Source organism: Pteropus alecto, unplaced genomic scaffold (genome assembly GCF_000325575.1).
Source record: "Pteropus alecto unplaced genomic scaffold, ASM32557v1 scaffold86, whole genome shotgun sequence".
NCBI classification, from domain to species: domain Eukaryota; kingdom Metazoa; phylum Chordata; class Mammalia; order Chiroptera; family Pteropodidae; genus Pteropus; species Pteropus alecto.
In genome coordinates, this window is record NW_006442109.1 from 29,931,060 (window position 1) to 29,958,704 (window position 27,645).

A 27,645-nucleotide genomic window follows, 5' to 3' on the forward strand; every position below is an offset into this window, starting at 1 on the left:
TGCTTCACAAAGGACAACTAGTATGGCCTTTCAAAGGGAACTTTGAATGTCAAAGTTTCTTACTATAGGAATTCCAGGCCTTGAAGCCAGTGAGTGAGGAACTATTTTTGTTTGGAGGAAACTGATGATATCATTTTGGTATCTGTCCACTTGATTCACAATGCTTGTATCCTGAAAAGAGAAAGTTTCTCCGAAGCCCCTGTCCACAAGCTGCTGAGAAAGACTTTGCCTTGCCTTGTCAGCACCGCTTTCTCCAAGGTGGATAAGCAGAAACACCAGTGAGAGATGAATGGGCAGGCTGGCTCTATTGAAATGGCTTTGGAACTATGAAGTGTCAAATAATATCTGAAAACAGAAAATTCCAAATCATGTGGAAAGGAGTCATTGCTGTGGACAAGGAACACTTGACATCCGCAAAAATACTTGTTTTTGGAGAGTGTCCATCTATCCTCAGAGCACCACAGTCAGTACAAGACGAAGAGAAAGCAGACATGTGCTGTCTGCATCTGTCATTTTAAAGTCAGCCTCAGAGGAGTTAGGCAATTTGTAGGCATCAAAGGGCTGAGTAGGAAAGACTCTACTAACTAGACTAAAAGCTCCTGGAGAGCTTTGCATATCTGTTCTCCCTAAAGGTTGGTTAAATTGGATTGAATTTTTTTACTCACTGCCAGAGTCAGGAATAGAATACAGATCTCTTGTTCTAAGACACAAACCTCAAAACTCATTTATTATTCCCAAATATAAACATCATGCAAATGTGAAAAGAACCATCTACCTCAGAAATTCTATTCAGATGGGTTTTATTTCTTATTCTTGATATTTATGATGGGTTTTATTTCTTATTCTTGATATTTAAGACCTTGATATTTATGATGCAGTTATGCTAGCCTCTTCCCCCTTTGTTTTTCTTGCTGTGAAGTCTCTCTTTCTTGCTTTTACTTAAATTCAAAATTCTGATATGATTTTTCTCCCTTTTCCATGTAAGTCTATTCTATTGCCCTTAATCATTGCCCTGGGTCTGCTTCTTAAATTCTTTTGGCACTGAAATTTATCATCATAGCACACACCCCTGCATGGTGCACACACTCAGACACATACAAACACATACACCTTAGACTCACATATTTGAAGATCACACTTAAAAGCCAGAGATTCTTAGATTGCGCTCAAAAAGTCATGGGCTTAAAAGTCACTTCAAACTTTATAACATTATGACATCGAGTTAAATTTCTCAAGTTTAAACCAATTGATGTGAAGAAGGCCAATGGCATGGTTTCATTTTGTTTTGTCTCATCTATAGAATATCTAGATATGGAATTTTGTGTTTATTTTTAACTTCACAGGACATATATTAATTGAAGATTCTTTTAGAATGCTGCTCAATCTACTTTGTCAAACTGCTCTGTAATTAGCAGTAGCAGTGTTCAAAAAGTATTGGCATCTTCAAAGATAGTTTTCTTCTAGCAAGTTAACTATTTACTCTTACAATCGTATGCTTAGGCTTAATAAACAGTTTCTTCATATATGTATTTTAAAAATGGTAAGCTTCATGTCATACCTCTGGAATTACTAATCTCTGAAAGTGTTGAGTTAGGATTAATGATGCTTTAGTATATCACTTATCTAATTGAAGAGCACGGAGTTCAGTCAAAATTAAGTGAAGTGAACATTATCATAGATGCTACCAACTAGAGCACCACTGACCAAGATTTCAGAAGTGAGTGATTTGTCTAATGTGTTAAGCAAAAAAAGAGAGTTAAACTGACAACCTAACGCTAAATGTTTACTTCAAAGCTGAAGAAAACTCTGCACAACTCAAAGTCTGACAGCTCCTGTCCCCTCTTCAGGCCCTACCCCTGTTGAAACTAGTTTATGAGTTTCCTGGCTGGGGCAGCTCCAGGGAAGGAGAGGAGAGATGACTAAGCAAACCTCTGAGACCATATGGCCCTTCCAGAAATTCATCAGATTTCTGATCGATATTCTTAGGAATTTTTTTCTCAGCAAAACAAGTTAGAAATTCAGAAGATTTTTAACACATTAAAATTATAATAGAAATGTATGTATATTTTCAGTTTACATATACAATTCCCTCATTAAAAATCACAAGTGACATATTCAAGGTCAACAATAAAAGTGCTCTTAAGTATAAAGTACTTGCTTCCCTAAAGACCAGGTACAGCACAGAGTAAGGGTTGCGGTGGGGATGATTTCTAGGATATAGGCAATTTTGATATGTCATTTTATTTATGTTTTATTCCATGGATTTCTGCCTTTTTTAATGAAACAAAATAACTCAGCAGAGAGGGAGTATATAAAAATAAAATTGTGTAATGTTGATCACTTACCAAAGCTAATCAGACATTTCAGATAATATCTGCTAGAAACCAGGAAACAAATGAGATGAAGAAAGGAAAAGACAGATATTTTACTGCCTGTGACATAATCTTTTCAAGAAAGACTCAGTAATGTTTTGGTCAAGAAGCCAAGCTAGACTTTGAAGACATGATGCAATTTTCAACTTATTAATGACTCATCCTGTGGGACAAGACAAGTCACTTAATTCTGTGCTTTGGGAAAGACTCGTGTGAGTCATGAACAAAGAACAGGGGTGGAAAGTCCTCTGCGAACTAAGAGGAACCACCTGTCTACTGAAATTCAGGAAGGTTTGGGATTTCCCTCTTCTCAACCCCGAAAGTCTGGAACTGCTCTGTTTTAGACAGTTCCTGGTCGTGAAGGGTCAGTCTAACATATTTCTAGGGAACTCTCCCAACCAGAATTCTCCCCCAGGGAACCAGTCCATCTTTAAATGTCCATAGGGTCCATGGAGGCCTCAGAGTGCTGGGCCTTCCAGGCCATGCCCAGAACAGGATTCACTTCCTGAGGTCCACAACACAATGAGTCCTCTAGATGAGTTGAACCTTCTTAAGAAACAACTAGACCTCAACAGCTTTCAAAAGAAGTAAAAAACAAAAACAAAACAAAACGAAAAAAACAGACATAGGGAAGAAGGAAACTAGTAAACTAGAATGATTTTCTGTTTGATTGTTACCTATAACTACAGCCAAGCCCCTCATGAAATACAAAATGGGAGTGAGTACAAATAAGACAGGAAAAGGTTACCTATTTCTTTTCCTTCCAGATAAACTTTATACTAAGCAATGACCACTTCATATCCTTCGATGGTGGCTGACCTCCTGATCCAAGTGCCTTGCATTCCAGCAGCACAGTTTTGTGTGCTTTCTCCCTGTAAAATGAGCAGCCTTGGTTCAGTGAGGGATGAAACTCTGAATACCAGGGACTGAAAGGACTTTTGTTTTAGACGGTCTTTTGAAACCTTAATTTTCTTTAGCTCTGGTCCTATTCATCTCACTCAACAGTGACTTACTGTTTGGAAAGAACGGCATCTGCCGAAAACATTGAGCCTGGAGGATTTGAATTGAAAGCCACCACTGACTCAGAAGCCTATCCAATGTTTGGGATATCCACAAGCTTAGTAAAGTTATGGTGTAAAAAATATTAAGATGGTTATCTATCTTAGGCAGCTCAAACTTCTGGCCCCAAGTGATGAAGACAAAAGCACAAGTCTGAGCAGGGGGAAAATTTTTCCCCAGAGGATGGGTAGGGTGAGACATAGTTAAATAATTTTTTAGGAACTGGGACCTATTGCTGCTTCTTTGTAACAGAAGCTAGAAAGTAGATGAGCTATCCTACTTGCTGCATCTCCATTTATTTCCTTATCTCTAGTCCCCTGTCTGTTTTATAGGCATCCTGGATAGTTGGCCATCTGACCCTTCCTTCGTGTACTCCAGTGTTTGTGAGGACAGTATTTGTTATGCACACTTGGAGCTGGCAGAGTTGCCACGCATCATTTTAAGTAAAAGATAAAATAAAAAGTGCTCCCGGAATGTCCTGGAAGAGTAAAAGGAAAAGTGAGACATTGACGAAATGGCAGGAAGTAGAAGTCTGTGTGTCACCTGTGAGTCTTCCTGAGAGGCTGGAGACAAGGAAGAAAAGCAGCACTGCTGAATCGGAACTTCCTAGCATGTGATTTGCCCTGTATTGAGAGCAAGGCAAGTATGAGATCCTTTTTCTTCAGCGCTCAGATTTGCATCAGAAGCTGTAAACAGGCTCAGTAGGGTAACAGTTAGGAAGATGCTGAGAACATTGGGTTTCTGGAATGTTCCAGGAAGGGATAGCTCAGAATGAAAACTTGAAGGACTGGACAAAATAATTCTTATTTGAATAGATAGACCAAACATCTGAATTTATATCTGCACCTCAGAAAAATATTTATACGTCTTAAAAGTAGATTTTGAAATTGGAGTACAATTGCATTAATAGCTCAGTCATGAGAATTGTTTTAAAAGTATAGAGTAGTCCTCCTTTATCCAACGTTTTGCTTTCTGCAGTTTCAGTTACCCACGGTCAACTGCAGTCTGAAAATATCAAATGGACAATTCCACCTCACTTCATCACATCACGTAGGCATTGTGTCATCTCACATCACTACAAGAAGAAGGGTGAGTATACAGTACAATAAGATATTTTGAGAGAAAGAGAGATACCTCATTCATATAACTTTTATCATGGTGTATTGTTATAATTGTATTTCATTATTCCTTATTGTTGTTGCTCTCTTACTGTGCCTAATTTATAAATTAAACTTTATCATAGGTATGTATTCATAGGAAAAATAGTCACAACCAACATATCAATAACACATTGACAACAATTATACTTTCACTTTTCAAATGAAAGTGAAAACTTGGAGTAGGACCTGAAGAAGCCTTAAGTCAGTGGCTCTCCCTCCCCTGACCAGTGGCCAAGTCGTTTTAGAGATCATTATAGTTTGAGCTAGGCTGAGGAGTAGCTATAGCTAGACCAAAATTTTGACTTCTATGATGGTCAGGTTTGTCCCTTGTGGTTGATAAGACAGCTGAAAGGTTAGCACTTTATTAAGACCATCAACAATATAGTGAGTGTGGATTACTTATCCTCTTTACCTCACCCAGACTTTCTTAATGGGTAATATCCAACAAGCTCAATTATTCTGGGTGCAAAATCTAATATATTATGAGCAGGCAGTGTAGCAAAATGATGATAACTATGCACTCCAGAATCACAATGACTTGAAACTCAGCTTCACCTTTCACTAGCTGTGCATCCTGGGTGAGTTACTTAACCCTCTCTGAGCCTTAAATCTCTTATCTATAAAGTGGAGACAACAATGGTAAATCATCATAAAGTTTTTTGTGAGGATGAAATGAAATAATGTATACTGATTTCTTTCTTGGCACAGTGCTTGACATGTAGGAATTACCCAATATGTTGGCCCATATAATTATCATGAGGAATTTAGGGTAAATAGAAATACAGAGAAAAAAGTAAAAAGCATGGCTGTTTGAGCATAGACTTTAGCTCAGCATAGCTTAACATGCAAGTCAGCCTATTTTTTGTTTGTTTGTTTGTTTGTTTGTTTGTTTGTTTTTGCCAACAACCAATTGTATGCAATAGTCTAGCCTACTTTCTGTAATAGCCCAGGCCTGTCATGTCCTTTCTGGCTGGGCCTCTGGGTCTAATAGCTAGCTCCAAGTCCAAGTCTAACATAGAAGCAACAGGTCATTCCCTGGTACAGGACAAGTACTCCTTAGTCACTATGCTAACAGCTAGTCAGTCAGCAAGTACTACTTTTTAGCTCCCCTAAGCTGGCCCCTCTGGTCTTGAAAGACCCTTCATAGCCCCTAGTTTTAAAAAAGGTCATGTGTTTATGTCTCCTCCCCAGGCAAGGCTTCACTTTTCATGCCCTTTTTCACCTTCTTGCTCTCCAGGCAATCTTTCACATTCCTCTTCACTGCTTATCCAAAAGGGACAGAGAGAGAGCTCCCCTTCAAAACGCACCTTTCCTCTTCTTCTGTACCATTTCTCACCAGCCAGAATCCACAAACTCTCCTGGGGCCAAGAAAGAGAACTTTATATTTTACCAACTAATCCAGGAGGTACAGGTGCCTAGACCCCACAGTACCTATAGGGGCCCACAAAAATGTTTTAATTTAATTCCTTTTAAAATCAGAAGAAACATGAATATGAAAAGAATGAACATATAATAATGAATCCAGCTTGAATTATACTTATCTTTATGCCAACACAATCATAAAATATATTTTAATATAATTTTATGGAGGAAGGAGCCCACAAATGTCAAAATATGGCTCTTGCACTCCTGCTGAGTTTAGAGTGGTCCTAAGTGAGGAGGGCCTGAGGCAAATTCACCCTCTCCCACTCCCACTTTTCACTGCTACCTCTGGCTTGACCCATTTACTTCCTCTGGCTTGACCCGTTTACTTCCTCTGGCTGGTACAGGACAAAAGTCGCAGTGACTTAGATTTTTAAGAGGATTTTTTAAACAATTGCCAACATCAATTATATATAACTTATCTATTTCCATACTAAGTCTAACCCAGATTTCTACACACCCCCAACCCAAATACAAACTAACAACCTCAAAGCAATAAAACCACAGCAGGGTAGAACCTGCATGGGCCAAATTAAGATCCAACATGAAGTAACCTTCCTCCGGGAGCAAAACCTCACTTCTGGAGCACTTGAAAATCACACATAAATGGGTACTAACTGGATTTATCACAACATAGGGCCATGCTTTTCAATGAATAATTTAATTTAAAATCAGTTAAACTGAACACTTGGTTTACTAACTTGGTTGGTCATTAGGTCTCCGTCCATACTTAAGAAGCCACAATGCAGACCCCTCTTGCTGCACACTTTGTTTAGAGTTAAGTGTTCTCAGTTTGATGCAAGGTACAAAAAACACCAAACAACAACAACAAAAAACCCAACACACTACAAAAGACAGTTTTTCTTTTACAGTAAATTTTGGCTATCATTTGGATGAACATGAGTCAGTTGCCAGTTATACACTGCGGCAGATCAATCTTGATCGATACCTGTAGCAAATTTAAGCTTTCAGTCTTATTTTTCAATCAATGCATTTCTAATTTTCATAATGTTCTCTTGGGTGTGATTTTGTTATTTGTGAAACACAAATTCTATACTCAGGGAATCTATGCACATGCCCACAGAGTTAAGATACACTCTCCTTAGTAAAGCTGACAGTGCCTCACTTCTTATTTCTAAAGCCCGAGGAACATAAGATAACTATCCCAATTTATGCTTTCCTAAGGCTGCTACAAGTGTTTTACTTCCTAGTCCCATGACCAAGAATCAGACTGAATACAAAGATACTTACACCCTATATGGGGTGGGGAAGACTGGGCTTTGGCGCAAAGGAGTGAGATAGGGTATTAGAACTCTACTGCCAAAATCAAGAGGTAAAATGCTTGTAAGTTGCATGTGAAATGTCCTGGTTTAGTATTTCTGAAATATGAGTTAAGTATGACCCCTTTTAAAAGAAAAAAAATTCTTTGCAGCAGCAGATGATCCCAGTTTGAGAAGCATCCACCTATATTAATTTTGAACTGATTTTTCTCCACTGCTCACATGCAAGTGTATCTATTAATACTCAGGAACTTCCGTTTCAATACTATGCTTATCACAGTACTTTTTTGAATACATATTAAACAGTTTTTGTACCTGGAAAAAACATCGTTGGTCTAGTCCAGGCCATTTGAATCTTTCTATGAACTGTTCCCTCCCCCCACCCCCACAGCTTTTAACTATGTGTCTTTGCAGGTGTTAAATTATTAAGTAGCATTAATGCTAGTGTGGTACTGGGTGCACACTAGGAGTTTTTTTAAAAGTGGTTGCATTATTAAACTAGTTTTAGAATTTAAATTACTGCTGTTTGATTGCAAGGCCAGCCATTTAAAAAGAAGCCCAGTGCTGAATTTTAATTAACTCTGGCCTCTTTTCAGCTGCACTCATCTCAAGCACCCAAAGGCAAACGTGAGGAGTGCTGTTAATTGCATCTCATCTAAAGTGGAGTGAGGGTTTTGAGGAGCCTGCGGGAGACTCTTCAAGGTGTGAAGCCTCTCGGATTCTGCAAAGGCAGTAAGATTAAGTCAGATTAGAGGACCTTATTTATATATTGGCTGGGGTGGGGGTACAGAATTAAGTTTCTAGTTCAGCAAAGCACACTGCTCTTCCTTTTCCTGACCTCTGCATCCTCCTTTTCTCTGAAACACTCACTTCTCCCCTCTCCTCACTTCTATTTGGCTCACTATTGATTTCACCCTTTACATCTTAACCTACACCTCACTTCCGCTGAGAAGTTGGCTTCATCAACCAAGAACTCGGGGAGGAGTCACTTAGATGTGCTCACATAGCACTTAAGTTTCCTGAAACACTCACAGTGTATGCCTGCAAACTGGCACAGAGTAATCACTCAAAACATTAACATGTCTTCCATGGTTACTACGTGCTAGGCAGAGACCATGTCCATATAATCATCAGCAAAGTTCCATGAGGTAGACCTTGTTTGTACCCATTTTTACAGACATGAAACATGAGGCCTTGAAAAGTTAGCTTACTCAATGTTACATTACCAGGCAGCTTAGGGCTGAAAATCAAAATCAATCTTAACTCCAGAGCTCACACTTTTAACTACTGTGCCATTCTGCCTCCCAAATATTTATGAAAAAATATTGTTTGAGATTTTTTGATAAAGCAAATTCATTGGCAACTTATCTTTGTTGGCCAGAGCCTCTAGCTTTTTAAAGCCATTCGGGCTGGAATTTGAAAGCAGGAAGTTTTTGCCATAATGATTCAAAATAGGATTTATTTATTGAATAGTTGCTTGCACATAACACAAAAATAAAAATTACAAAAGGGGAAGCTATGAAAAGTAAAATTCCCCCCCTAGTCAGAGCCACCTAGTTCCCACTTCCTGAGGTAACTATGGAGATCTCTTGTTATCATGAGAGGTAGACCTAAAGCTGTACTTTATAAGCTATGATGCCAACCCAGTAATGGATTACTTTAGTGAGTCCCGACCAGCGTTTATTCTTAAATGTCATTAAAAAAAAAAATTAAAAAAAAGATTTGAAAGCATCAGTGTAAACCACAGGTAATAAGGGCAAATATTGTTTCACATAGCTTGTGTTTCGGTTTTACATGTAGCATAAATATATATCTGAGTCACAGAATGTGAAATATGACTTTACTCTTCTCACCATGGAGTAATGTTCAAAAGAGTTTGAAAGCCACCAACCTGGTAGACCTATCCAGCTGGAAATTATGAAGGCTGCTTCCACCGAGAACCTTCTACCCTTACTTCTCAAGAGTCTCTTTGGAACTCAGCAGTCTGAATGACCCTGTAAAACAGAAGTCAGAATCTGTTTCTCGTCTGTTCAAATCCCTCCAGGGACTCCTATCTCACAAGGAGTGAGAGCCATAAGAAGACATGTATTTCTAATTGTTGTATCAGCATCCTAAAAAAATGATGAATCAAATTTGATCAAATTTGGAAAGAATATTGAGGCCAATCTAACTGAAAATATGGGCTCTGTGACAAATACATATGAATTGGGAGTGGGGGAGCTCTGTGAAGGGATTTCACAGACATAGGCAGCATCCTTCAAGAATGACTATTCAACAAGAATGGATAGTCCCATTTAGGGGCTGTATGTAGGATGCTCTAAAAATGTAATTTATATGACATTCATAAAATTCCCTTGGGAGAATTCTGGGGGTACCTCAAGGAGACAGAGCACTCTCCAGAAAAGCTGGCCCATAGGCAGAGAGACTCCCAGAGAGGCCTACTGCTACATCTAGGAGATGATGCCCAGGACAAGAAAACAAAAGCCCCAAATCTATAGACATCGAGCAAAAGGAGCTGCTTCTCCTATGTGCAATTTCTAGCCTTGTCCACGGTGAGTAGCATCAGGGACTTACAGTGGTCAATGTGCTGCTGTGTGGGGCAGCCAGTCATAATCATAAAATAATGAAGCCAATTCTCCCTGTCTCAGAAATAGCAGCAGCACTCAGCAGGAGAGAAAAGGTCACATCCCCTCCCTCCTTTCCCTCTCCATCTCTCTCCACTCTCCTCTAGAGCTGTGTGCCCCTAAATATGGCAGCTTTGTCCTCACAGGGCCATGTGGGGCCCCAACTGGGATATGTCATGGTGTCCCCATGAGGGCAGGGGTAACCCAACTCTGAAGTGGCAGCTCCTGGAAATCAGGGTGTAAAACCATGGCTTATTTCTTTATTTTTTGACTTGGTTACTGTTTGTTAGACATGTAAGCTCCTGTGAACCAGAATCTTATCTGTCTTGTTCTCTACCAGATTCTGAATGACAAGGACAGCATCTGACACTAAGTAAACACCTAGTGAATATCACTGTAAAAGAGTGAATAAATGGTAGACAACAGAGTGGAAGCTGTGGCAGCCAATAGGCTCTCCAAGCACAACCAGTCATCAGGCAGATTCTAAAAGGTGAGTCTGCACCCCTCTGCATCTGGGAGGCAACCTTATGTGCACCCTCTAAAGTGACTTGCCAATGTGACATGCATTTAGCATACCTGTGCCAGGTGGAAAAGAGTTGGCAGGCAGAAGAACATACATGAGCGAAAGCACTAAGGCTTGCAAGGGCATAGGACACAGCAATTACCAGGAGTGACCAAGGTGTAACCTAAGAGGTCAGGTGCCTGGGAGGGCATGGCTGGAGGCCAAGCTAAACAGGTAAGGTGCAACTGTGAAGATGCACAATGTTAAGTTTTCACTTTATTCTGTAGGCAACTGGGGATTCCTTAGCAGTTTGGAAGCAGACATGACATGACCAGGTAACTCTGAAAGCAATATGAAAGAAGAATCAGAGAAGAGGAGGTTCTGTAATTAGGGAGCCTAGTTATGAGGCTGTTACACATGTCCAGATTCTGAGATCATGGGGGCCAAGACCAACATGTGGCCATGAAGATGGAGAGGAAGCCCTGTGACATAATTAAAGGAGGTGACCAGTTGGAAATGTGGATGTGGTTGTTAGATATCAAGGTTGGAATTTCAGACATGAGAGTCATATAGGTCCTGTTGAAGTTGTGGAAGGAAACAAAAACACCTAATTTGAGTAGTGGATCATTCAGAAACTCGGATGAAAGCAGGTGTTTTAATTCCAGAGGCTTCACAGTATTCACCAAAATCCAAGTAAAAGTCCTGGACATCAGTTAATAATGCCTGATTGAAAAGAAGAATGACAAAGAGTCCCAAGAAGTGACTTACCCAAAGGGTGGGCAGAGGAAGACAATGATCTCTCACCTTTCTCAACTGCCACAGAGACACTGCCCATCAAAGAGGGTAGAGAAATAAAAGCGAAAGGAAGGAAGAACAGGAGAAAAGAACTTTGTTCTTGAGGTCAAAGATGCCTTAGACAACGGCAGGGAGACTAACCACATGGCAGAAGATGAAGAAAGATAGAGCTAACTTCTAATTTTGTAGATATCTGGAAAAGACAAAATGCTCAAGTAGGAACAGCCAGAAAGCCTCATCAAGGAGCTCGGGGTGGGAGGTTGGGGGAGCAGAGAAACAGAATCAGGTGCAAGCAGAGTGCTGAGCTCTCAGAAAGCTGGAGGGGAAAAAGCTTTCAGACCAGAAGCAGGCCTCTTACTTTAGAAAACTCAGCAAGACTCGTTTCCTAAATGAACTAATAATTTCTGTACTTATATACATAATGGACTGCAGGTGTATCGGTCTATCCAACTGCCTATACATATGTGCCTAGTATTGTGTATATACACCAAATAGCCTATCTACATGTACATATTATATATAATTATGCATATACGTAAAGGTATATGTTTATCCATTTGGCACATATACATATGCATATACAGTATAAGTCTGGATGAGTGTCATTATTTAATATTTATTAAACATTCACATGCCCCTTCTATATATTTGGCTGTTGACTGAGGACTTGGTTCTTTCTATCACCCCAGTGTTCATGGGGATTCTCTAGAGACATTTCTTTCTGGTCTCAATATCAAGAAGAATTGATCTTCTCTTCAGCAATTTTCTTCCTGTTTTGTTTTTTTTTTTTTTTTCCTTGCATGTGACAGGAATTGAATTTTAAATAAGGCTTCCTTTGGAACTTGACTACTAGAAATCTAGGAGACAAGTTTTTGTCCTGCTTGTAGCAAGTGTATTGGACCTATCGGGTGCACTTTTAGGAAAAAAAAAAAAACTTTGACTCCATTTTATGTACCTTATTTTTCACTTTTCATTTCACACACTTTTATAGGTTATGTACCTTTGTAAGCTATCTTGATTTTTTTTTTTTTAGGACAAGATGACATACAAGTATAAAGAAATGTATAAATGAAGTCACGGATGGAGGCTTCAGGGTCCAAAACATGGCTGCGAAGAGGCCTGTTATTGTAGCTGGAGTTATGGCACGTGACGATGATAATGGGTGTGTTATCAGAACAGTGCAGCAGTGATTACAGGGAGTCAGATCTCAGCCCAGTCATAGTTCTCTCTGCCGTTTACTAGTCTTGTAATGGGAGGCATGTTATTCTCTAAACCTTAATTTTCTCATCTTTAAAATAGTGACCTCGGTATTTGGGGGAGATAGATTAAGGCAATGTATAGAAAGCACTCAGCACAACAGAATCAGCATTAGCTATCATTGTTATCAACACTTGCAAGCAGGACTAGGCCACCATTCCTGGCCAGGTCTGCTGTAAGATAGTTCTCCCTACCCCTGTCCCCCTCTCCCCACATCGCCTACACCCACAGACTCCAGGCAGCTGTCTCTCGCCCAATATGGATCACGCCCCCAGAGCGAACCTCCACACCTGCGGTCTCTTGCAGAGTATAGCGCGTGTAACACCAACCCAGTCTTGCAAACTGCTACCAAGAAGACACTCAAAGGCACAGACTAAGACAAATTCACAACTGTGTTATTAGTTCCTTATCCCACCCCTGGCTTTGCGCTCTGATATATACAAAAGAGGCCTGCAAGTGGACAAGGGATCCTCAGTAGCCAGGACTGAAATGCAGCACTGCAGGGCGCCGGGGGTACCCCCAAGAGCGGCTGAGCGAAGCTGATTGCGTACACCTGCTCTCCAGGCGCGGGTTGGGTGGGATCCAGTGCACCCGGACCCTCCCCAGCCCTCCAGCTCCCCTTCGGACGGAACCCTTGGGCAGGGAGAGGTATCCCGCAGGGGTGAAAGGTGAGGACTGCGAGAGGCGCTGGCCTCCGGGTACTACCGAGTACTGGGGGCAGGTTTCAGAGAAGAGCTGCTGAAGAGCGCCACACACTTCCTACAGCCGATAACATCAGCGTGTGTGTCAGGTGGTTCGTGCAGGCGATTGTGAGTGCGCGCGCGCGAGCGGGTGAGAGCGAGAGGGTGCGCGCACATAAAGTTTGTGCCTGCGGGTGTGCGGCGAGCGGGCTCGCCCGGCTCGAGAGCGGCGGGTGGGCGGTCCGAAGGTGAAGAGGCCTGGGGCGTAGGGCCTCGCAGGCGGCGGCAGCGGTGGGGATGAGCTGCATCCCGCCGAGCCGTCGCGTCGCGCCAGGTGAGGCGGCTCCAGGAGCACGGCGGTGGCCATGGGCACCCTGGGGAAGGCGAGAGAGGCTCCGCGGTGAGTAGGAGCCCGAGTTCTCGGGAGCGCGTTTCCTTCCTTGGGTTGGGGGCCACTGCGCGGGCGGCCCCCTGAAACCTCTCGGGGTTGGGAAGTGGGGCGGACGACACCAGCGCCTCCTCTTACGGGAAGTTGCCGGCCGGGGTGCCGGCGGCGGCAGGCCGAGGTCTCGGCTGAAGTCCGGGGACACGCGCACAAGGGACAGACACGCAAGGGACAGACGTGCAAGGGACGGACACGCCTGGAGCGACCAGCGCGTCGCATCGGGGAAGTGGGGAAAGGAGCTGCGTTGTGCGGTCCGCGCAGCCCGAGGTCGCTCCGCTAACTCCAGAATTGCACTGACAGATCTCTTCGCCGCCACGCTCCCGGGACTCCCACTCTCGGACTTTCCCGGTCGCCTGCACCTGCTGCGGGCGCGGGGCTCGGGCAACGCCACCTGGCGGCCTCTCCTGGCCCTGAGGATGTCGCGAGGGCCCAGAAAGGCCAACTGCGCTGGCAGCGAGCAAGCAGAGGTCAGCGAAACATATGACCTTCTGGGTGGAAACCTGTACTCTCTTCCACGTCACTGTGATGCCAGAGAGCTGTTTTAAAAGGGTCTCGGGGTGACAGAAGATTAAGGAAGAGTAACAGTGAGTGAAACGGCTCTTGGCAGGAAAAAGAGGCCTGGAAGGGCCAGGCAACTTTGGGTTTGTGCCCCAAAGGGTCAGAACAGGACAACTGCCTGGACAATGGCATGGACTCAGCATAGAGCTGGTGCATTTCCCACCGCCATCCACATGACTCTAGCGTGACTGCACCGTGCCCAGCCTGCACGAGCGTACCCAGTAGAGTCAGGAGCTTTGCTCATCTGGACCTTCTGGAGCTAAAGTTTCTTGGCCCTTTATGTACTCCCTACTCTGCCCTGTATCTCCGAAGGTCCAGCACTGTACCTTTCACTAGATTGAAGGAAGGGGCTTCAGTAAGTTAAATCGAGTCTATGTTATGGGGGTGGGGAGAGAACAGGACTGAAAGGAATCCTCGCTAGAAGCCAGTAAAAGCCACCTACCGCTGCAAAGAAAGTTGGAGTTTCCATAAGTTCAACCTTAAAATATGACCTCTTCTGAGGTACCTGTGCCTGGAGAGGATTTTACTTGAACCAGTCCCAAGTTTTGACAATCTCCTTTAGCAAACTTGAAGGGGTCTTAGCCAATTTTAGCCTCAGAAAACACCTTCGAGTTAATTTTTCTCTTGCCACCTTCCTTTTTTTAATTCACAAGGGAACTGGCCAGGAAACATTTGGCTACTGTTGTTTAAAAATATGCCTTGGCAGATTAGAGTCTGTTTGTCAATGGATTAAAGCACCCTCAAGACCTGCCTATAATGAAGCGTTTTATAAATCCTTATCTACAGCCATTTCGCCTGAAGAGACTGAGTGATTTGAAGGTTTGTCACAAAGCAGTCAGCCAAGAGACTGCCCAATGGAAAAGCTGAGTTTCCTGGTTTATGGTGCAGATAACCTCCATCTTCCTAGACCTCTCAGGCTGCAATTTGATTTTTAGTAGTTTCTTTTCTCCCTGGCTTCTCATGCCTAAGCCGTTTGAGTCTCTCTGGGTTCCATACTTCCCAGACTGCATCTCTCACCCTCCCTTCTCTTCCACCCTAAATACTCCCTTCAAGATCTTTCTCCTTGAATCTACCCAAGTCCCTCCTAGTTTTGGTAAAAGCATCTCACCTTGTGAACCAGTGGTTTGCCCTACTACTAACACTAAGAACCATCACCAGAATTAGAACCAAGGCAGTTTTCAGAGTCCTCAACGGTCAGTGCCACCAACTGAGAAAGAAAATGGAATTTTCCTTGGACCCACCAGCTGAAAGACTGAGGTAGACACCTCCCGGCCCCAGCAGGAAGAGCTGTGTGTGTAAGCCCAGCCTCTAGTTGCAGGTGCCTTTTCTCCAGGGACCAGGAAGAAATGGTGTGGAAGGCATGAGAGAAAAAGAGACTTGTACAGAGGACATTATTTTCTTTTCCCAACTCTGCCTTGAGTGGAGGTCTTAACGGTAAGAAGGCAGAAGGTAAGCAAGGCAGAAAGCTGATTAATCCCAACACCTGACAACCAGCCCCGAGTTTAGGGAGTTGTCAGTGCTTCCTGGAAGGGGAGGGAGCCCAGCTGGGGAGCATTGCGTAGTCACAGGAGGCCTGGTCTCTACCTGTCTGGGCACCTGTGGCTGGTCACATGGCCCTTCTGAGCCTAGCGTTCCACACATTTAGGTGAAGGGCTTGGAAAATGACCATGAAGAGTCCATTCAGCTCTGGGGTCTGAGGACTGTTCCAGAGGCCTGCAGAAAAAGTAGGGCCCGGGATTCAGCCCTTGTTATCAGCTGTGCTTTTGGAGGATGTTATTTGTAAGTTGACCTTTTCAGCCTCTCTTGCTAATTCTGATGTCGAGAAAGGTGCACAATTCCAGGTCCAGTAAATATTTATTAAACAAATAGAGAGATGCCCAGTGCATATCCCAGATGTAGCCCATATGACTTGTACAGTCTTGGCTATGCCAGTTAGCCTCTTTTAGTCTCAGTTTCTTCAGCATCATGAAATAAAGATATCTTTCTGGGTCATAAGTTTTAAAGACCCTGTAAATCCATAACAGTGCCTGCCATGTCATAGGTACTCAATTCATGGTGGCCATTATTATTTTCTCTCATTTTCAGATACTGGTATGATCCTGGGGCTATCACAGGGCCTGGGTGAAAATCAGTAATGGCCAAAAGAAATTTAATCAAATCCTGTAACACCAACCTGATCTTTCAGAAATTACTGCCTTGGGTTAGCAGATTCCCAGCAGCTAATTGCTGATTTGATTTCACTGGGCCCACCCGAGGTCCGAACAGAGCCCAGCAGCTACTGCCAGCCCAGCGCCCTGGAGATAGTTTGAAATGAAACACGAAGGGCAAGTCGTTCTGTCTACAAGTCTGGCTGTGTACTGAGTCACCCCATAGCTTGGTAGTCTTTTCACAGGCTGGTTCCCCAAATTCCACGTGTGCCCCAGCATTTTATTCCGACATCATTATTTCTTAAGCCCCTTCCACATGAGATTATATCATGTTTGAGAAGCTTTCCCCAACATTCCACCCAGAACTGGTTTTCCCTCCTCTGAAAGCAACACAATTTCTTACCTTTGACACTCACAGGACATTTATTTAAGATTTAGAGAGTTCTCTTTTCCTTGTCTGGGTTCTCCAACTAGATTTTTGTATTAAGGAACTTCTAGATGACCTTTATACAACAACAACAACAACTAACATAACGAGTATGTTTTACAGTTTACAAAGTTCCTTTTGTAAGAGACTATATCACTGGTCTTTTCTGGCCTATCACAGTGTCTTACTCATGGAATAAGCACTTATTAATTGATGCCACCATGTGTTTGTCAAAATATATAGTGAGTAACTAAACTTATGGATCCGAGGTATATTTTTTTATTTTTTCTTGACCCCCTCTTTGTAAACTATGAAATAACCAAAACACAGTAGGGGGAGGAGACTTAACTATATGCTCAAAGAAGTTATGGGCAACAACATCCATCACTATTAAACCTTCAAAGATTATAGAAATATGTCTGTGTATGCATGTGATTACCTTTTTTAATGGAAGAGAAAACAAAATGCTTAACCTTCATATATCATTTTGCAAATGATTTACACGGAAAGGTCATGACCAAAGATAAAGCTAGATGAGAGTGGACCAAGGTAACCTAATAGACTCCTGTGCCATTTTCAGATCCAGGACTGTCCTTCTGCATTTCAGTTCTGAAGTAAAGCTCTCATAAGCTGGTTTTTTTTTTTTTATTTTCTTTCTTTCTTTTCCCAGTAGGTAAGGACTCAAATAAGGGCTTAATAGAATGCTGTTTAATGATAAAAACGACTCATAATGATTACCTGCACTACCAATACTGAAAAGCAGAATCTTAAAACCAGCCAAGATTTGTGAAAAAGGCAGGACTATCTTAAAATCTAAATACCACTCACCCCTGTGCACAGATCTTCAGCCATTTTCCCCCCACAAAGTCCTTAGAGGTGTTTCCAAGGCCGCCTGACCTACGGCATCTCTGGGTCTTGTTCAAGATGAATGAATTTAGCTGAAGATGAGACGACCTGAAACTTAATTCTTAAGACCCAAGTCAGTGGCCTTTAGCCTAAAATTTAAAATTACTGCTAGGAGCTGAAGACTGCCAAGATAGTCCTGCCTCTCTGCCTTTCCTCTTCAGGAAATGGAGACAGCAGGCCAAAGCAATCCTAACCCCAGGAGAACGAGCCCTAGTTGCACCCCTAAAATCTCACCTTGTTATTTGCTTGGGAGATATCTCTTTAACAGCCAACCAGTCCGTTTGGTGCATTTGCCAAGTGGGAGGGGTATATCTCCTATCAGCCCAACTCCCAGGATTAATTGTCTTTACTCCTTTCCTCTTCAGTCTGCCTTCAGAGTGTGGAGCTGCCAGTTTGTTCATCCCTTGGATGCTCAGCTTGCACTCATTGACTCTTTTCTTCCCCAGGAAACCTCATGGCTGCAGAACTGCCCCTAAAGCAAAACTAGAAGCAAAGCCAACCGGCAGCCCCTTCCCCTCCCATCCCAGCCTGGCCCAGATCACCCAGTTCAGAATGATGGTGTCTCTGGGACATTTAGCCAAAGGAGCCAGCCTGGACGATCTCATCGACAGCTGCATTCAGTCTTTTGGTGAGTAGGCTAACTGCCCACATGCATAAAAATCTCTGTATTACTTTGTTCTTCCTTAAAAAAGTGCTTTATAGAATAGCAACCTAGATTGTGTTTTGGCTTTAAAAATAGCTTTTGAGCCTTTGAAATGTTGGAGACAGTGTGCAGTGCCTGTGGCACATGATTGTGTGGGTGTAATAGGTCGTGATGAGAAGTGTGATTTCAAGTGAGAAAAGTTACCGAGGAGAGTTCGCATTTCCATTTTTCTTAGGATGGAGGTTTTTCTCGTGACGAAAAATATCATAAAATGCTATTGAGCATCTGGTGCTTTGACTTTTTTTTGTCCTTATATTCTTGGGGCACATAAAGACTAGGTTACATGAGCAAACACTGTTATCAAGCAGAAATTTGAAAGTCTTTGAATCATTTGGACAAAAATGTCTCAGTAATTCCCTTTATAATCTGGAGGGTAATTATGGCAGAATAGGAAAGGATTGGGTAATGCCAGAATGTCTGTGACTGGAAGAGACTGGTTAACAAGCATTTGATTGAAGGTCAAGGATCTGGGAAAGAAGCATACAGACACACATTGGCAGTGAATTACCTAGATGCTGCACTCCGTCATCACCTGTACGCACCATGAAGGATGCACAGCTTAGTGCAGCTGACAAGCAATTATCTGCAAAAATGCCCTATTTAAAAAATTTTTATAAGCACTGTCTTTTAATTATTTGTGAAATGGTGATTGAAAGGTACTAAATATTTGCTCCCCTTTAAAAAAGGAATGATTAAAATTGATGAAAAAGCCATAGATTTTCAGCATTACTGTTTTCCTTTGCATCCCCCCCTTTTTGAACCCCTCTATCTCCCACCATAAAACAGATGAGCACTGGTGGCCCAGCAGGTGCCCCAGAGCCTCTGAGGAGTGTAAGGGAGGCTTGATCAGATCCCAAGTAGCACGACATACATGCAGATCTGTTAGAACTCAGAACTAGAGATTACTGGCTGGACTGGTTTAGAGCTTGATCAGATCTTGTTTATAGAATTGGGAAAGACTTGACATTTCAGGGAATATTCATTTAGTACACTTTAGCACAACATTGAAAATAATAGTTTTGATGATTTCCACATCGGTTTAAAACAATCATACTCAACTGTTAGTGCAGAATCACATGGAGGCTTTTTTTGTTTGTTTGTTTTTTATAACACAGATTCCTGGGGCCCACCACCAGAGTTTCTGCTCTGGTAGGTCTGGGGTGGGGTCCAAGAATTTACATTTCTAACAAGTTCCCAGGTGATGCTAATGCAGCTGATCCAAGAAACCCGCTTTGCTTTTTTGCTTGTTATAGACTTTTTAACTTGGGTAAGAGCATTTTTTTATTGCTAGTTTAACCTAAAAATTTAATTTCTATTTATTTACACTTTAATGTTTCAGTTAAGGATGCATTCGGGAGCAGAATGAATGGTTTTCTATTTCAGAATAATCTCAGAAAATATGCATGAAAGGAGAAACACTAGGAGATGGTGGAGGCTAGTAAAAGTGCAGCTGTGATGAGCTGCTCTTCATCTCGTATTTTCCTTTCACCTAGTTCCCAACTTGAATAAACTGAAGTTCCTCTCATAGGCTTGGTAGTCATATTTACGGGTCTTTAGCAGGACGCTGTGACTATTTCATGAAAAGGATTTTTATTCCTTTTCCGTTTCACCATTGAGACAACGGTGACCGACAATGTATTTTTCATGCCTTCTTTCTTCCTCCCATGCCAATCATGTAACTGCTGGCTGAATTCAGGGCTGTTTTCCTAACCTTCGGCTAATTATGACATCAACCTGAAAAATACATTATGTGTTCTGAAGTCCTTCCAGGAAAGAACCAAGCCTAACCCACTGCCCTCAACAAATCCTCCCAAGGGCAAAAGATACATTGCTTCCTGGAATATGATGAACTACAGAAGTACTTTAAAATCCCAGCCCTGTAAAAATCCCACTTAGTCTAATAGTCTTTTTATCCATTATCAAGAAGCATTGATTAAACCCCTAATTGCATCTGATTCCATACTGGGCACTGCACTAGGAGAATGACAGGGATAGAACCCTTGTTTCATGATTCGAGTTTAGAATACTTGCAAAATGCACCATTTAGGAAGAAAATTGATACAAAAGACAGGGCAATAATAAACTAAGTGCAGGAAGAGTAAATTCTTTACACCATGTGGAGTTTGCATAAGTTCACTTCAAGGGTGAGGACACATTAAGGAGGAGAACCGCCACTGTTTATTCACATCCCTCTCACGGGAATGCTGCTGGAAGGCGGGAAGGTAAGATCTCAGGGCTTTGCGTGTTTTGTACTGCCAAGTTTCTTGCCACAGAATTTACATGAAAGGGGCAAAAACATAGGCACCCTATGTCTGGAGGGAACGAGAGATAGCACTTCGCCTATGATTTTGACTCGTTGGTTATCAGTTGATGTGTCTAGTAGGGGAGGGGAGTGGAAATGGAGCTACAGAGGTATGTGGGGCTGGGTAGCAGACAAAGAACAACCCAGAGCAAAATGTGTGCTTGTGCGCCTTCCTGTGGGTCTGTCTCCTCAGAGGCAATCGGAGAATAGAACAGAGTGAGGCTCAGGTTTCTCTTGAACCTTATCTTTCTGGTTATCTCCTCAGGCTTGTGTAGAAGAGTTTTGCTTTGGAATAAAGCAATCTAGCTAATCTAGCTTAGCTTTTAGTTCATGAGTTTAGATGTCTCATTTTAATACCCATAAAAAAAAGAGGGAAATCGTACAAAAGGGTAGGGAAACTGTTCTTATTTTTTGGTAATATCTTGCTTAAAACCCTGATTTCAGCTACTCCTCCCTTCAGCTTGAAGAAAATAAGACGGGGGAAAAAAGCTGTTTTGAACAGAAAAGCTAATTACTTTCTTCTGCTTTCCTAGCCTCACCTTCATGCATTTGCTTTGAGGGGGTTAGAATTATCCAATGTGATAGCCACTAGTCACGTATGGCGATTTACATATACATTTCAATAAATTAAAATTAAATCAAGTGTTAAATTTAGTTCCTAAGCCTCGGTAGTTATATTTCAATTGCCAATAGCCAGGAGTGGTAGCTGCCTTTGGACAGAGTAAAGAGAAAATATTTCCATCGTCACAGAAAGTGTCTTGGGTAGTGCTGAACAGGGTAGATGGCTGACTTGAAGGGGGAAAGCAGCAGACAGATCTGGAAACTGGGATCTGCATTTTTTTTAGCATCTCTAAATAATACTCTGAATACTTCCTAAGGCATCATGGACATTTGGCAGTCTTTATTGATGGTTTTCTCTTCAGTATTATTAACCATTAATTACCACCCACACTGTTCTCAAAGGAAAGACTTATTACAGTGCTTTTAAGAATGGGTGATCAGCACATACAAATTAAGGGTACTCTTAAAGGTCTCTAGCAAGCCTCCCAGTGTCACACACAAGGTTACAGATCTGTGATTAGAAACTCAGAGCCTTGAGTCATAGTTCATTGCTTTAACCGTGAAACAACCTACTCTTACCTTCTGTTTTAATCAGAGGTCATGCTTTACATTCTCAGCATATTGTTGCTGGTTAAGCCCCTATTCAGCTGAGCATAACGAGGCAAATCATTACAACCTGGTACATTTATGTCACATGTATGTGAATCACACCATCTGTTTCAGAGGTAGAAAAGACCTATGAGATCATCCGGGCTTTTTTTTTTTTTTTTAACGTTTTCGTTTCGTAATAGGGCTGCCAAGCATTTGGGACCAAATAGAAGCCTTCATATGTCCAAATTCACAAAGCTCTTCTTTTGGCCCCTTCTGAATGTAGACAACTTACAACAGCATCAGAAAGAAAACTTCACACCTGTCCCACAAAGGGACCCTCAGCAAGCAACCCTCCTGCTCCCCAGGTGGGGGCGTGGGAGGAAACTCTAGGTTTGTCTTATCTCTCAGTGTGAAGGGGAACACAGCATAGCTAGTATCTTATATTTAGAATATTGTTTATTTTTTTTTAAAGTTCCATATGTATTGATTTTCTTTTAGACTCAAAACAACTCTGAAATAGGCAAGTCAGGTATTATTGTCTCCTCCATTGGACAAATGAGAAAATAAATTGAGCCTCTGAGATCTGAAACAACTTGCCTCATGTCTTCAGCCTAAAGAGAAAACACACTGCTCCTGTGCTTCCTCCTCTGCCCCCAGCAGCCTTGTGCAGCCTGAGCTGGGGCATGCTGGGTCCCTCTCCTAGGACAGGCCTCTCTTCGCTCACTGGAGACCCACACGCCACACAGGACAGGCTTGCACACTGGGCCCACATTCTGCAGGCATAATCTTCCCCAGATAGAAATTAAACTCCATGAAATATAAGAAATATTTATTGGACCCTGTCTATACCAGGTGTCTGCCTGAAATTCTCTCTTGAACAAAGTGTTGATTAAAATTACCATGTACATTGTGCTAACGCTATTCAAAGACCTCCTGAACTAGAAATACCCACAAGGTAATGGGGATATTTCCCACACTATGGAGCAGTTGTATAGACCTCAGCTTATTAAAAGTAAAACACTATATGGTATTTTTTAAGTTGGAGCCATAAAGCCAAACAGACACTTGTTGGGACCACACACAGTTCCTCCGTGACAAAGGGAAAATGAGGTATTCCTCACCATTCTGAAACTTAGAGTCTGTGTGCCAAAGTGAGGTGCCCAGAGGCAATGGAGTACAAGACCAGAAGCCCAAGGCCATGACGTCAAAGGGCACTGGGACCCAAGAATAGGCAGCTCCAAGGAACAAAGCCAAATGTAGGATCAGGAAGGGGCCCAAAGCCTTAGCCACTGTTGATGACAGGCCCTTTGTGAAGAAGACCACAGCTGTCCTAGTTGCCTCCTTAATGGAACGCTCAGTTATGGGGAATCATGACCACAAGGTTTCACATGTCCAGGGTGGTACTCAGAGCACCCATGTTTTAAGGCTTCTGGCATCAGAGCAGCTCCCAGGCAGGCCTGTTCTTAGCTCTCTGGAGTAAATTAGCATTCTACGATCAAGATGCTATTTATTCTAAGGAGCTTCTTCGCTGCATCTTTGACAGCCTGGCGTCACCCAGTGCCCCAGGCTGGCATGTCTGCCTTCTCATGGGTGTGAGTTATAGTGACTGCCAGTCCTGTGAAAGGAGGGGATGGGAAATCCTCTTCGCTATCGTCTGTGCTCTCCAGTGTGGGGGATGTTTATAGCAGACCTCTCTCTGTAATAGAGAACAGAGCGGGGTCATAAAAGCGTTGATGCATGAGGTTGACAGTGCCTCAGGAATTCTGATCATTTGAGATCAGTAAGTCCATCCAGAGGGATGAGAATGACTGCTGAAAGAGACAAAGACAAGGAGACAGACAGTAGACTGATGGTGGTTGGATGCTTACTCTGAGCTCTGTAGGCTGCTGGGCCTTTTACTGAATCGGCGCCATTGATTTTCACAACAACCCTGTGAGGTGGATATTCTTCTGCTCTTTTAATTAATAGGAAATTGAAACTCAGGGACATTAAAGAACCTGTGGAAATTGAACCAACTCATTAGTGGTAGAGACACTGAGATCTGAGCTGTAGTCAGTCTATCTCTGAGGCTCATGTCTTTCTGCTCTGCCAGAGATTCTCCAGCTTGACATGTGCAGTAATCATTGGGGCAAGGGTTCAACTTTCAGACTCCCGAGGCTCCACTCAAGAGATTTCCATTCAGCCAGCAGTCACAATGGTTTTGATGAAGGTGACCCATGAGCTGATTTTGAGAAATACTGTCCTGTGACACACTTTTCTTCTTGGATGTTCCAGAGCATTTTCTTGGGCTTTCTAGAAAAGCATGGAAAACCTGAAGGGTGCATATTCTCTGAGAAGCAGTAGAGCAAATAAGTTTTTCAGCTATATGGACTAGAAAGACACATGGTGAAGCCAGCCTTCTGGGGACCTCTAAAGCTATCCAGCCAGATCTGATTAGACAGAAGCCTGCCCCTGAGTAGGGTTGCAACCTCGAGCTCACTGCTACCAGATTTTCTATCCCTTCTCAAATGCAGAAACACCCTTCAAAACTTCCAGCCTGTTAATCTTTGGGCATGGAAATAAGTAGGACATGGGTGTCAGTTATTACTACAGTTTGGTGCTTTGTACTCAAAGGCAGCATGCCTATTCTGCATTTCCACCTTTAAACCACAATCAGACCAATTTATTAAAGTGCTGTAGGTCCTTGCTCCCTAATGTATGCCCATCCCCCAAGGAACAGAGGCCTAGAAGTAGCAGATTAGCTTGGGGGGAACTGGAGAGGTGCTACCTCTAAATACTTCCCTGAAAGTGTCACTTTTCCAACAGATTTTTTAAGGCCATAGGTTGACACGAAGTTTATTGAGTCCGCAATGGAAACACATTAGGAAGTAACATGAAAGCCAGAGCTGTGTGTTTAATAATTGACTGAAACAGCAGTGACTGGGCAGTGAGACCACTGGAGAAGGTCATCTGAAGTGCAGGCCCCACCCGCAGGCCCACCTCCTGATGATAGGACCTGCCCAATTCTGCCTGGAGCAGTTACACATGCTGGACTTCGTGCCTTGTTCTGTGGGTAGTTTGGTCTACTGCCTAGCTGGGTGGGAGGAAAACAGCAGGGAGGTAAGTAGCAAGAGCGTAAGCAGGGCCAGCTTCACGGGCTCGCGGCCTGAGCAGACACACAGGGTACCACATGTGATTTAATGCTGTCACAATCTAGAAAATCTTAATCTACAAGAACAGATTGTTAAATTTTCAGAAAATTTTCAAGCCAGTTAAACACAGCCATCATTAAAAATTAAATGTATAAACTTACAAGATAAATCCTCAAAACTCATTTCCTAATGTCGCATTTTACTATCATCTATGCTCTTGAGATATGTCTGTTTTATCTGTATGGTATGAACGCTGCATAGTGGTGAGCTATGGTTTGTGCATCTCGTCTAAGCTCCGTGTTCAGTGAAGTCATGCTAGTAGCTTGCGTTTGCCTATGTTGGGAGTATTTACATCATGGAAATGGATAAACACTGCTAAACAGGGCTTCCTCTTAAACTCCACCCCTGAAGAGTCTATTGTTAAGCAAAGTGTTGAGGTGGGAAGGGGAAGCTAAAACTGGAAATTTAATGTTGTGTCACCTAATTAAGAGAAGGTAATATTTGCTGTTTTGCTTCTTTCATCTAAGTGTCTTATAAAACAACTCTCCATGTGTTCTTCAAAGAAAAGGAACATTATACCTTAGAGATAAGGACATCAAATATCAGTGAAGCTGAGACATTTTCTTAAAGAAGTGACAAAGCTTTAAAACTGAGATTCTCATTCTGGCATCAAAGTTATCACTCTGTGATTCTGTTTTGTTTCTTTGATTGTTTTAATTTACCTCCTCTAAAAATTCTCCATGATTTAACTGGTCCTTATTTCTGACCAACCAAACCTTAACTTTGTGAACTTCTGTTCTTCATGTATTATATGCTGTCTCTATTTCTGATTCCACCCGTTTAATCATTTCCCTTCTTTTCCCACTACATGGTAACAGGTACTATTGATATATCTATATAACCAAGCTTCTGTTGAGTATGTTTTTATAAGTTTGTTTGCTAACTACATTTCCGATTGTGTGGACTGTCTGTTCATATCCTTTGCCTATTTATCACTTGCTGGTTAATGCTTTTTATTATTAGAGGTTTGCAAAGCTTTTATGTTATAAACCTATTAACTCTTTGAATATCACTTGCTACAGATATTTTTTTCCCTCATTCTCATTTCCATTTTTATACTGGTTTTGGGATTTTAATGTGTAGAAATTTTACATTTAAATAATGGCCACATTTCTTGTTATCTTTTTCTTTATTAACTCTAAACTTGAAAGAAAAAATCTCTATTCCAAAGATTTGGTGAATATTTCATTGTCGTTTTAATCAGTTTTATTAAATCCAGCCTGTGATATGGAGTAATTCTGTAATCCACTGTTATGGATGATCAGTAAAAATTTGTCAGTAAGATTTTGCTGGAGAAAAAGAAGACTTCAGTTTTGTTTCTGAGATTGTCATTGACTTAAAACTGGAGAGCGCTTGGATAGTCACCTTGTAACTCAGAGCTTCATTTTCCCCTCACTGTGGTAATACTGAAATGATTTCTGAGACTGAAAATATCTGGGAGAAGGTGTAATGGGGTTTCAATCATGATGTTGAGTGTGAATTTGAAGAAAGTCCTTTAGGAATTTGTAAATTTAAAGAAAGAAAGTACTTTTGATCTATTTGAAGAGCAAATATCCTTTAGGTGGAAAATTAGAAAACCAACCAAATTTAAATCTATTATTTCTAAATTATTAATATACACCAAGTCTATATTCTTACATATTTTTTATTCTAGTAAAATGTACATAACAAAATTTATCACTTACATAAATTTTTAAAATAGTTTTAGTAATAGTTTTGAGTATTTACTATGAATAACATAATGTTCATTTTAATATATTTTATATACATATTATTTAATCCCACTTTTTTGTAAGTTCTTGTATTTACAAAGATCTAACTGTAAGCCAGCTCTCATATTTACCTTTTAAATTTTAATAACTTTAAAAATTATTCATATACACTATAGAAAACTTAAAAAATACAGACTAGCAAAAAGAAGAAAATTGCAGTCATCCATTCTCCCACCAAGAGCAAGATAAGCAGTATCAACATTGTTGGGAATATTTTCCTAGATTCTCTCTTGTGCATATTTACATAGACTATAATCAATTAACTTTTTTATGGTAGATTCACTATAATTAACTCTGCTTTCCATAATTCACAACTTAAACAATTCTCTTAAAATCAGCGTTAGTATTCATAAAGAGGTGCGCTAGCACAGAAAGTGGTTATTCTGTCCTAAAATTTTAAAAGGACAATTCTGGCGTAATCCCTTCAAATATGGAACATAAAAAGTGAAGGTTGCTTGGCAACTAAAATGATTCTAATGAGGAATTAAAGACATTATAAGAAGAGTAGCTACTTGTTTCTTTCCAAGGCCAAATGCTAAGTATATAACCATGTGATTATAGTTATAATAATTGAAGGACACAAAAAATGCTTCTATTAAAATTCTAGGTGTGGTCTTTTTAATATATAGGGGAAGCCAGATGGGTTTTGTGGAAGAGAAGCTTTGCTTTCAGAAACAATGATAAAATCTTGTGTCTCTATTAACTTTAAGAGACTCTTAAGAAGTAGCAACTGGGAAAAGATACATAGCAGAAACAGAATGATGCTGCAATTTCGTACATCTGTGATTCTTCTGCAGAACAGAAGAGATAGTGGGCAGTGCTGTGGGGGAGACCATTTGTCTACTTTTTTTTTTTCCTGACAGTGGTCAAGGGCCCTGGGGAAATTGCTGA

General features: G+C 41.6%; 1 protein-coding gene and 1 long non-coding RNA gene across 9 annotated transcripts in view; both read left to right on the forward strand.

Annotated features, from left to right (window-relative positions):
- Nucleotides 1-4,065, forward strand: part of LOC107196290 — a 106,497-nt gene extending 102,432 nt beyond the window's left edge. Inside the window, exon 4 of the long non-coding RNA XR_001517681.2 lies at nt 3,764-4,065. This is a non-coding gene — a long non-coding RNA (uncharacterized LOC107196290). The remainder of the gene's footprint in view (nt 1-3,763) is intronic.
- Nucleotides 4,066-4,407: 342 nt separating this feature from the next.
- Nucleotides 4,408-27,645, forward strand: part of RASGRP1 (RAS guanyl releasing protein 1) — a 91,878-nt gene continuing 68,640 nt past the window's right edge. Inside the window, exons 1-5 of one of the 8 annotated variants that reach the window (XM_015595898.2) lie at nt 4,408-4,520; nt 7,890-8,025; nt 10,258-10,407; nt 12,248-12,376; nt 18,081-18,262. In XM_015595898.2, coding sequence (XP_015451384.1) covers nt 12,318-12,376; nt 18,081-18,262 — 241 coding nt within the window. In that variant the 5' untranslated portion in view covers nt 4,408-4,520; nt 7,890-8,025; nt 10,258-10,407; nt 12,248-12,317. Of the gene's footprint in view, nt 4,521-7,889; nt 8,026-10,257; nt 10,408-12,247; nt 13,552-14,308; nt 15,589-15,799; nt 15,934-18,080; nt 18,263-27,645 lie in introns of those variants that run through there. The other 7 variants (XM_025038768.1, XM_015595897.2, XM_025038769.1 and 4 more) reach the window with 7 other exon arrangements.